Raw genomic sequence first — 12,617 nt, 5'->3', positions numbered from 1 at the left:
CTGTATGTAAAAATACCAACACACTGCAGAGAGTGCTGTGACCAAGAGTGCAACAAACGGCTAGCCCAGTGAACTGAATGGAGAGTGCATAGTGCAGATTTAAATGTAATATACTGACCACTGAACAAAGTGAAGAAGTTAGGAGTATGTAATGTACATGAAGAAGTCGGGGCACTTTTACCACTTTTCAGGGGCTCAAAAGTAAATGGACAATTGACTCAATTGGTTGGTGTGGGCAATTCCTTTGTTATGTCATTATCAATTAAGCTGATAAAAGGCCTGGGGGGGGCTGCTGTGGAAGATTTTCCTGTGAACAGACAACATGCGGTCAAAGCAGCTCTCCATGCAGGTGAAACAAGCCATCCTTAAGCTGCAAAAACAGAAAAAACCCATCTGAGAAATTGCTACAATATTAGGAGTGGCAAAATCTCCAGTTTGGTACATCATGAGAAAGAAACAAAGCACTGGTAAACTCGGCAACGCCAAAAGACCTGGACGTCCACGGAAGACGTCCACGTGGATGATCGCTGAATCATTTCCATGGTGAAGAGAAACCCCTTCACAACAGCCAACCAAGTGAACAACACTCTCCAGGAAGTAGGCGTATCGATATCCAAGTCTACCATAAAGAGAAGACTGCATGAAAGTAAATACAGAGGGTGCACTGCAAGGTGCAAGCCACTCATAAGCCTCAAGAATAGAAAGGCTAGATTGGACTTTGCTATAAAAAAAAAAATCTAAAAAAGCCAGCACAGTTCTGGAAAAACATTTTTTGGACAGATGAAAGAAACCAAAATGAACCTTTACCATATGTTGGCATGAAAAAAGTATGGAGAAGGCGTGGAACAGCTCATGATCCAAAGCATACCACCACAAAGCATACACATCATTTCACATGTTGAAGACTAAACTTCGGACAGAAAGACCAACAAACAAACAGCAACTGAAAGCCGCTGCAGTAAAGACCTGGCAGAGCATTAAAAAGGAGGAAACCCAGCATCTGGTGATGTCCATGAGTTTAGGACTACAGGCTGTCATTGCCAGCAAAGGGTTTTCAACCAAGTATTAGAAATTAACATTTTATTTTCATTTTATTGCTTTATAATTTGTCCAATTACTTTTGAGCCCCTGAAATGAAGTGATTGTGTTAAAAAAACGCTTTAGTTCCTCACATTTTTATCTTTTTGTTCAACCCACTGATTTAAAACTAAAAGTCTGAAAGTTCAACTGCATCTGAGTGGTTTCATTTAAAATTTATTGTGGTAATAAATAGAACCATAATTAGAAAAAAAGTTGTCCAAACATTTATGGACCTAACTGTATCCCAAATAAAAGTACACACAGGAAAATCAGAATTGCATGCCCTGGCCGAGATTACTAGTAAAATGGTTTTGGTGCCGTGTGTGCCTCTGCTAGGAAAATCAGACATAGAAACTAGTATTTAGCCAGTAATGGCAGCCCTTATACTGCCCTCATGACAGAGTCTCTTTGTTGGGTTTCCTAGATTGTAAGCTCTTCTGGACAGGGTTCTTTCCTCTCCATGTGTCGTTGTCTGTATCTGGCTGTCATTTGCTACCCCTATTTAATGTACAGCACTGCTTAATATATTGGTGCTATATAAATACGGTTTGATAATAATAATGGTAACACACATATTAACACCTGAGAGGTTCTAACCTGCCCAAACAGCAACAAAAACAACTATTAGGCTTATGGTTTTCATGTAAGCCATACAGAATAGGAGTAGTGTTCTCCCCAGCCCCTTTTAGCCGGGCGCACCAACCGGCACATTTCAGCAACCACTTGGCTGTTTTTGGGTGATTACTGATGAATTGAGTCACAATACAGGGGCACCACCCGCCTACAATTTCTTGCCACCCAGCCTAAAAAAAATTCTTAAAAAATAAATAAAATAAATTTAAATAAAAAAAATAAATAAAATAAATAAAATAAATAAATAAAATAAAAAATATTGAGCACTGAAGTAGATAATAAAACTATTTCAAAACCTGTAACTAGAGGACTTTTAACGCTCACCTGATATAAATAACGCCATTCTTGTCCACTCGACGTTGCCAGCCCACTGGAACCTGCACTGACAGCGGGGCACCATCTTTGTCTCCTCCATCACACACCTTTCCACCATTCATTTTTATTGTGATCCAGCCAAGATATTAACAGAAAGAGGACTGCCACATGCCATAGGAACTCATGTCTCTGAGAGGACCAATCCTGCACAGCTGTGTAATCCGCACAAAGTGCATTTGGTAAATAAAGTTCACAACAAGTCAGAAGAATGGGTCACTATCTCTGTAATCCATCTCTGTGTGATATCCCACACATATCTGGGAACAAAAAGCTCTCACAAAGCCACTGTGTCCTCCGGCGGTGAACTGGTAGAATCCATCCATGAGCAGTGCCCTATGCGATAACACACGGAAAACGAAAACCTCATCCTTGTGTATCGGAACACGTTGTGATGCAGATGGTGATGACGGATTACCTTTTTATATGCTGCATTGTTTCAGTCTTTTTTTTGTTTTCCAATCTGTAGACAAAATGCTGCAAAACTTTCCAGGGGACCTCATGGCGTCACAAACTCAGCTTTGCTGTCCCTGAATAAAAAAAAAGACATTAGTATCAGGGTTTTTTTTTTTTTCAAACAGTATTACATATTATATGCTAGCAAATTCCTTTAAAAGAAACACACTAAAGATATCCATCAAAACATAATCCAACTTATCACAACAGAACTGGACTGCAAAACAGAATCCAACTTTGACCAGACAGTGAAAGGATAGGCAGCTGACCGACAAACTTCTATTAGCATGCTCTTTGCACTAGAGCTATCTGAATGAATACCAGATAGATACCAACTCAAAGAGTCCATACAACTCCATGAAGAAAGTGTCCTGGCATATCTCTATGCAACCAACAAGCACTAACATTTTATGCAGCGCTTAACAAAGTCTGAGAACATTCGGTGGCAAACAAAAAAGTACCGTAGGAAAAGGGCTATGGATTAAATGGGAATATTGCAGCACAAAATGATTTCTTTATTTCATCTGCTGGAACTATTAATTATTTTAAACTGAAGTTCTGCATTGGATCTGATCACATCCAGAGCTTTAATAAAAGAATACATTGTGCTTTTTCTGGTGGTAGAATCCTTCAGTAGATAAAAGGACTCCATCAGTGAATGAGAAAGCAAAAAATTATTTTTCTACTGAGGGCTGCAAGGAGATACAAGGAGATACATTTTTGTGTTCTTTTAGCAAGTGCCAAGGTCTGAAAACCATCATATGCCGATTACTTAGACCTGGGCTCTGCCTTTTGCAGTAAGGACTCAGGGAAAAAAATACAGGATTTTAAAGGGGGGGGTTAATCACATTACAACATATCTACGATATGATACGGATATACGAATACTTGCATGAGCACAGTTGAGATCACTTTAAATTTGCTGCGAATATTAAGTTAACAGATGACTCATTCCTGACAAATAAAGGTCAGCTGCATTTCACTGTGTTAGGTTACACAATAAGATTGAATAGTTAAAACTCTGTTTCATTCACCAACACTAAAAATATCCTACTTATTGCTATAGAAATTATGCTAGGGAAAAAATAGGTCATACAAATAAAGCTCTTGTGAGTATGGAAAGCGAGAAATACGGCTTGGTCACTGCGCTCGATCCAAAGAGTATTGTTACCCCTTCAAGTGCATCACATAAGGTGAACAGAAACATGCAACCTGCGGCTCTCCAACTGCTCTAGGACTGTATACCAGACCAAGTAAAAAAGAGAACATACTGTAAAGTCCAATTCAGACTAGCAGTATTATACAGAAGTTACCTAAACAATGAATTATTAACTGGACTTATATTCAAGTTACAAATGAATCCCAGTTTTTAGGGTGAACATGTGTCATACTAACGTGCAAATAAAAAGTCTATATGAATCAGATGACAGGTGGTCACTGAAAAGTGCCGGGGGGGCGCCCAGCTGCGGGCTGGGGAGAACACTGACTACACTAATTGAAACAAGTTAGGGTTGAAATACATAATTGCCAAATAAACACTTTCTCTTCACAGGGCATCAATGCAGCCTCCTCACTGTACAGCGCATCACAATGCCACCACCTGATTCAGACCAAGTATCTAGCATATTACGGTACTATTACAAAAGAAACATCAACTCGATGGCACAAAGCCTTTGCAGCGCTGAGTCCCAGGATGTAATCGTGGCCAGGACGCTATCTGCATGGAGTTTGAAGGTTCTCACCGTGTTTTCATAGGTTTCCTCTGGGTACTTTGGTTTCCTCCCTCATCCCAAAAACATGCAGTTAGGTTAAATGGCTTTCCCCCAAATGGACCATAGACTGTTAATGACACATGACTATGGTAGGGACATTAGATTGTGAGCCCCTGAGGGACAGCTAGTGACATGACTATGGACTTTATACAGCACTGCATAATATGTTGGTGCTATATAAATACTGAATAATAATAACACTGCTTTGGAAGTACAAGAATACAAAAGTTTACAAAAATAGTATGAATTGCTCTTATCTGGTAGGTAAAATAAAAGTGAATACTTAATCACATTCATGTGGACTTGTTCTGCACCGCTTATTCAAACCTTTTTCCTCGCTGTAATTTGTGCCAGGAAAATAATTCAGAATTCAAATCTATATGGGTACTTTAGTCACCTTCATTCATTCACCATGATATGTGTCAAGGCACATGCTAATTGTCTAAGAACATTCTCTTTAACAATCAACATCTCAACACATTCCCTAGTAAATAAGTTGTTTCTGATGCTCACAACTAACAAAATTGTTTGGATAAGCAGTGAAGCGTCTTCAACCTTACAGAATAAGACCACCTCAACGTGGCTCACTTCTAATGACTATACCATGATCAGGACAAAGAGATACAGATTCAGTAAGGCTTAGTGGGAGACAACTATTGCGATAATCACAGTGGTGAAATATTTTGTACATCACTAAGTCACAACTTCTCATTTAGCATTCATACCGATTCTTCTCCTTTACAAACTGGAGTCTCCTTTAAAACAAAACAATACATGAAAGAAGGCTAACCTTTTTTACAGACAGCCAACCTATTTCACCAGTCATTGGAGGGATTTAAAGTTTGGGTAAGAGGCGACATTTATTTACTGGTAACTGCAACACCATAAATACCAGGGCCATGCCCTGAATGTAACAGTTGTGAGAAATTGGTTTCTTTTTTGACAAGTACTGCAGAGAAACAAAACTATGGTAAATGATTCCAAAGACGTCTTTTTACTATTTCAATTTGCAAAAGAAAAGTTTTGTGAACAAATAACCAACCTGGTTTCCCCCCAAAACAGGTAGATTCCAGAAATATTTTTCTTCATCCGTTGCAATGAAATGAATGGTCACATTTCGCTTTAAATTTCTAAAAGACAAGAGAGTCATATTTTAATTAACAATTGCAGTAAAGAACATGAGACATCTGAAATGCCCACATTAAAGTAATTCTATACTTTGTGACAGATTATTTAGCCGTCATTGTTTCCTCAGGTACAACCAATATCGAACCCTTCATGGGACTCTAGGCCATATCTTAAGAGAACCATGTGTCCCCAGCTGTGACTGCAAGCTTTGGGCTTACATGCATACATAACAAAATCAGTTTTGCCAAATAGGAAAACTATTTTTAATACTACTAGTTGGCTGCCAGCCTATAGCAAACAACCAGAAACTTTAGGTGATACCATAAATATTTTAACCGTTGTCTCTAATTTTTCAAAAAATATATCACAATTCCTGTGCCAGGGAATCGAGCATTTACCCCATAGCTGTGAATCTGCAGCATGAGATCATCCAAGGCACTGCTGCCTCTGACTATTAAGCTGCAGACACACGTGCAATTCTTGTCGTTGGAAAGGATCTTTCACGATCCTTTCCAACGACAAAGGACTACACGATGCATGAACGAGTGCTGTACATACAGCACCGTTCTGCTCTATGGAGAGGGGAGGGGGAGAAAGACGGAGCGGCACCCTGCTGCGCGTTCTCCCCCTTCCCATGCATTAGGATCGCTCATCGTTCATCGTCCGTGGATCCGCCAGGACGGATCCACGGACGATGAACGACCTGGGCTGTACACACGGCAGATTCTCGCCCGATATCTGGCTGATGCTGATTATCGGGCGAGAAAAATTTGACGTGTGTATGCAGCTTTAGGATCATATGATTTGCAGTGAGATTCTGTGACGACCTTATTCTACAGCTTTTGAAAGCTAGAGGATTATGTTTCTTCTATGAATAAATACACCTTTTATGAGCTTTTATAGCCAAGCACAGTGTTCCAACAGTATGGAAGTAATACCCAGCAATATAAATTACCTATTTAGAAGCAGTGCTATCTCTAGCTTCTCTATGCAGATGGAGGGGACTGTAGATTGTACGCTAAGCCAAATTTTAAGCATCATGGAGTTTTGTGTTGAATAAAGAAAGACTACAAACATTGAGTTTTTGCTGAATCCTTACTACAAATCTGTCTCTGTTGCATATTTTCTCTCACTTCCTGTCTTGAGATGATTATTTTTTTTTTAGGACAGGAAGTGAATAAAAATCTGCAACAGAGAGACGGACGGAAAATAGAAAGATGCAAAGATGGGAGATCAGACCTATCTAGAAAGAATGGCAGGGATTCTTTTACTGCATATAAAACTCTATGTATATTTCACAAAAAAAGGCTTCTTACCAGCTTGACAGAAGTTTTTTTTCTTCTAACTGTACACTGGACTCTGTATGAGCAGCCCAGTGTACATTCTTAGGGAGTCTATAAAGCAGCAAATCTGACATTCCCTGGTATAACACATGGAGATTCTCCACCAAGGAATGTTTCAGTGATTTACCCCTTATTATTGGTATACATTAATTCCTGCACATATGTGGGCATTAAGTCATTCTAGGCCAACCAATCAATCAATGCTTTTTTTGTAATTCCAGCATTTTTAAGTAATGTTTTGTGTAGATATATACTGTATTTTTTTGCCCACACATATACTTTAACTTTTAATTTTGATATATTAAACTTTTAACCCATCCTACAATGATTTAGCATCACCCAGTATAATCATATTTCAGGTTGGAAGAAACAACTCTGCATTGATGAGTTCATAGCTAGAATGCTTGTCTCAAATGTATTTTGGTTCAGTTGTTTTTTTTTTTTTTGTGATTGTTAAGGCCTTGATAATTGAATCAAATTATGAAATTTTTAGACAATATGAATCCTATCTTCGGCTGTAGGGAGTTGACAGATCAAGTGGACCTGTAGCCATCTGGTTAACTATGTTACAACTTATTGTTTCCTATTCTAAATCTTATTTTCCTTCCTGCTGAAAATGATCCTGCCAGGGCTCTAAAGTGCGTGTCTTTAGAATGAAAAAGTTGACATTTAGACACCTAAGAAAAAATAAACCAATGCTGATTTAGAAACAGATTTAAAATCAAATATATGCATTAATCGGTATTCCAATCCACAACATATTGAAGGACCAATTCCCTAAACGTTGTTTATCACTGCTGATCATTAGCATCAGCATTTTCTCCAGAGAAGATGACCAATGCAGTCATTTTTTTCTTTATGAATACATCACAGCAAAACATACAGGTAATTACAGGTCCACTTTACTATTATTTGTCAATGTGGTTCCTCGGCTTACAACCTCAAAAAGACACAATATGTGCACATAACCTGATATTATTCAGTTTTACCAGTAATTTTCATCCTGGTTGGAGCTGACCTGTACCCATCCATCATGTTTTTAGGCTGCTGGGGAAAACCAAAGCCCCATGAGCCAGAATACGGAATATTTTAACTTGCATCCGATATAAGTTATCGTGCAGATGTCAAACGTCCGTACGCTGAATTTATATGCAGGATTCATACTGATGTTTGTGCCAGCAAGAATGCAGCACTACAGCACAAACTGTCAAACAATGACTTATGCGATTCTGCACATGAACTTATTTGGAGGATATTACATTAATAATATATAAATCAAAACATGCATTTCACAGTACAATCTAAGAAGGCAATAGATTAGGGAATAGGGAAATAGAATGCAGAAGGAGTTGGGATTCTAAATTTATTTGCACATAGCAATCAAGGAGATTAACAGGGAGCTTGTAATATGGTTTCCTGGTATATGCAACCTTTCTTTTCTTTATTTGAAGAATGATGCAAAAGGGAATGAACCCTAACAAAGAAATTCTCACAGCACACTAATACAGTAGTTAGCGCTGGATCTTTGCAGTTCTAGGTCCCTGGAAGTCCCATTACAAGCCTGACCTGAAGTGTTATGTTTTTGTCTTCATCGCTTTTTTTTCTAAAAAGTTCCACAATTAATGTCAATTCTGTGCCGTTACACTGTCCCACTATTGTGAAAGTCCTTTCTGGAAAACTACTGTTTAGAGCACACAGTTTTATGTTAGAATTGTTGTAATTTTTCTGTTGTCTTTTTGGGTTATACAAACCTTTTTTTGTATCTTTAATTCTTTGTAAAAGTCAACAAAAACACAATTTATACAAAAAAAAAAATCTACAATTTACTAGGTGCCCAATTTCAACCACTGGGAGTGGGTACAAGTGGTTAAGATTTTCTGGCCTTTAGTAAATGCCTGAAAAACTTTTGTCAAGCATCCTTTAATCTCCAATTCTCTCATTAACTGGCTATCTGAAAAAAATTCTTTTTTTTACCAACTGCAAAGCCATTAATTAATACATTGCACAAATAGGTAACTGCCCATCATGCACCTTCTCATAGCCTTCTAATCACTTTGTGAACTTTTTAAACTGGGATTATGGGTTATACACTCGGATTCAAGAACTGAATTCATGCTTGGCCTACCCCCAAACTATGACTTACTATTGGTTAGTGCAAATGGCCATCACAATGATGAACAAATAGTGGGTTGAAATAGCTAATATTAATAATTGCATATACATGCAATACATATATTCTACACCTAGGCTGCCCCGCACCTGCCAAATAATGTCCCGTAAGAGTTTGGGATGCAAGAAGCCTTCCTGTAAATCTATACCTGGAGATATAGAGAGTGTGCTATGTAATTCCACTTTAAATTTCTTTTGTTCCCCAATTACTAAATGAGCTGGAGAAGTAAAGTGACATGTCAGTTCAGATATAAAGTATGGAGGAGCCTGGAACTCAGTGCTCTTCCTCCTACGTGGCAGCACTGGCGCTCTGAATTTGGTCACTCAAAATCCAGTGTTGTCATATAGGGATGGGAAAAAGCCCTGTATATCAAAGGCATGACTTGGAACAAACACAAACTTCTCCTTCCTGCTGAAGTATTAAAAATATAAAATCTTAAGAGAAACCAACATTACGGTGTTCCTATTGTTGTACGGTCACATTAAGGATCATGATCTGCCCCTAATTGTCCTTAGCCCAACCTTGTCTTAATATAAACTTCATATAAAGAAGAGTCCCAGTCCATTCTGTTTCAGAGGACCCAGCTTTATATAAATCTTTTCAATGCCGGTCACAAAAACCTGTGTAATGTTTGTAACATGATGGGACATTCATATTTACTCATTAAATGGAACAGATAATAAAAACGGTTGACACGCTGCCTACTGTGAGGTTCCGGACCTGTCAGGTTTTGTGCATCAGAAAGCAATGTCTTTTCTCAATGACTAATGTGCTGCAATTGCAAAAAAACAAACAAAACAAAACTGGTAAGTGTGCTATGGCAACCCCTGAACTATAATAAGGACAGGTTACACTGTACATGGTTGCTCCTGCTGTTCACAATATGTTGTCTGTCAATTGTGCTGTTATTACCTATAAACAGAATGAGATAAAAATAATAATGTTATTTCTAGCTGAACTTGATTTCTTTTTAGTAAATAAAGAATTCAAATACACGGAACAGTTTTACCAGTCCAAGGATTAGTGGCTCTGTTCAGCTAGTATTGTGATCCGAGTGAGTAGTCTCCCTACAGCCAGGACACGAACCTCCTCTTAACTAGACAGAAATCTGTATAAACTGGTCCTGAACACCCCCCAACCTGATAACGGACAGAACAGCAAATCACTGCTCATCCTTCTGCCTTTTACAATGTAAGAATGGCAGCTCTGTGGATTAAATGGGTGTTTATTTATTTTAGGGCGATGTCAAAATGACAGGGAAAGCGGCAACATAAACAAAAGCCAAAGATAGCTCTGTTTTAATGCAAGGTTGTCACATATAACTACACGGAGGCTGCTGGTAAAATGGTTTTGGAGATGTGAAAAAGTCTGGTGAAAATAGTGCCCGCTGGAATATGTAAATGGTGGCTAACTTTTAAAAAACATTTTTGAAGGCTCGCATTCTACCTTGTGATTGGAAGCAGTGGTTTCCCTGCAGAGGCCGAATGTGCCCAGTTCTCCTTCACACTTTTAGCTGTGTCATCAGCAAAACTCAAGTTTCCTACCAAGCGGACAAATCAAGCTTCAATTCAGCAATGGCATAAGAGGTGAGTGATTCCACCCAGAGCCATGGTCCTTCTGTACAGCATGTTGGCAGGGGACAGGCTTTTTACCTGGGCTGTGGCTGTCTATTTATATAATTAGGACTTCAACTAAAATTTAGGTTGAGGTTTCAAGAAAAACTGTACCTAGGCAAATATAAGTGCCACTGCACACCACCTCCTGAAAAGGAAAGAGTGAAGTCCGAAATTTTATTTGCACTATGCACTGGGTTAGCAACTGAAACTGGGATTCCCAATTCTTTATTTGTTCTTGATGGGTTTTCTAATAAAATCAACAGAAAAACATCATAATGTATGTGTTAAAATGCACACCGATATACAAATTACATTGTAACGTGAATTATTGCAGGAGGATACAAGTTGATACACACTGACCTGCTGAGATACATCATTCTTTTCCATTTATTAGCTTAGAAAACACATTAGATGGAAAAATACCTAGTTGTGAACAGGTCCTGAAAGTTTTCTGGATATTTAAACTACTAACAATATTCGTATGGTAATAACATCCGACAGTAATTTGTAAAGGACATATCCAACAACAAAACGTGCCAATAAATATCCAGGCATTCTTCAATCTGATGCAGATAACTAGCTTGAGGCTACCTAGAGAAGCAGAGTCTTTAAGTGTTGGGCACCAACACTTGCCAGGTTACTGACTTTTTCAAGGAGACCCAGCAATGGCATCTCCATACTTTCCTCACGTTTGGTTATGCGCTGGCTTTCTCAGCACACTCCATCCTATATGGCTTTTTGGGAACGTATATGTCCTTTTTAAAAGGACACCAAATACACCTAGAAGATTTCGTTCCAACGCCTCATTACTCAATCTTAATACCCAACATCAGTTACAGAATGCCAATTATGCATATGTGAATAGTAATGCAAATTTATTTTAAATGCAACTCTGTAAAAGTGTGCAATACATGCAAATATGCAGGTAAAGTTGAACTCCAGTCTTTTCTGTCTTCTTTCACACATTTATTCAGTCACCTAGCCTCAGATGTCACCCCAACTTCTTATTTTAGCTGAAAATATTTTACCATTATTCAATCTACTTCTTGTGAACACAGAGTGTCTTAGGCTCACCCACTGGGAGTACATCACTGAGTCAACCTGATATTACAGCAGATTTCAGTAGCACCAAGACCCCGGCATCTTCCTGAAAAAGAAAAGGATCCATGACTGTGTTTGCTAAATTAAAGTGAACCTGTGCCCAGAATATGCATAGCAATGTATACATATTTATTACATATTTCAATAACAAGCAGTAAAAGAACTTTAGAACACTTCCTCACCTCTGCAGCTATAGCTACTGCAGAGAATAAATCTTCAAGATGTGTTTACATTATTGCTATGCATGATCTAATTTACCTTGATGTGTTACCGTGGATTATTAAGCACTATATTGCATGTCTATTGCAATGGGTGCCAATACTGAACACCACAACAGTGCAAGGACACGAAAAAATATACTTTTTGTGGTAACCTGCACATTAACATGTGTGTTACTGCAGTTCAACAGTGTGATCTTAACATCCATATTAATAAAAGCAACTTGGTTTTGTTATGATTTAACTGTGGGGGTAACAAACCTGGAGTTGGGCTTTATAATTTTTTAGACACACCAAGAAGGAGCTAAGGCCTAGTACACATCGGCTGATCCGCTGACAATTTTGCATTCAACTGAAGTATCTGGTCAATAAACTGAAAGCCCCAAAACACATGTGTAGGAGATTTTATTCTTAATCTTAACACACTCAATCATTTGTACACACAAATCTTGGGTTTGATAAATCCAGGTCCAATATAATCCACAATTGACTGGAACGCAAAAATATGACCCACAATGCTCTGGCAATCCTTAAATATAAGGATGATTATAAAATTATTATAAAACAAATGTAGTATACATAAAGCAATATAAGTTTAACCAAAAAAACTTCTAAAAAATGATTATAATTCCCTCTTAAAAGGAATAACTGTCTATAATATCTGTCTGATAATATCTAAGATGGAAACTGACTGTTGGTATTTTGCCTTCACAGTCTGGATAACGTTA

The 12,617-nt window shown here is 38.2% G+C and overlaps 1 protein-coding gene across 7 annotated transcripts in view; it reads right to left on the bottom strand.

Annotated features, from left to right (window-relative positions):
- Window positions 1-12,617, bottom strand: part of MBD5 (methyl-CpG binding domain protein 5) — a 45,819-nt gene that overhangs the window by 28,386 nt on the left and 4,816 nt on the right. For 2 of the 7 annotated variants that reach the window (XM_072418132.1, XM_072418137.1), the window contains exons 2-3: window positions 5,356-5,443; window positions 2,038-2,615 (exon numbers count right to left, since the gene is read on the bottom strand). In XM_072418132.1, coding sequence (XP_072274233.1) covers window positions 2,038-2,150 — 113 coding nt within the window. In that variant the 5' untranslated portion in view covers window positions 2,151-2,615; window positions 5,356-5,443. The other 5 variants (XM_072418135.1, XM_072418133.1, XM_072418134.1 and 2 more) reach the window with 5 other exon arrangements.

Source organism: Pyxicephalus adspersus, chromosome 7 (assembly GCF_032062135.1).
Source record: "Pyxicephalus adspersus chromosome 7, UCB_Pads_2.0, whole genome shotgun sequence".
NCBI lineage: Eukaryota > Metazoa > Chordata > Amphibia > Anura > Pyxicephalidae > Pyxicephalus > Pyxicephalus adspersus.
The sequence above is the reverse complement of the archived record's forward strand: the minus strand, read 5'-3'. Positions and strand labels throughout refer to the sequence as shown.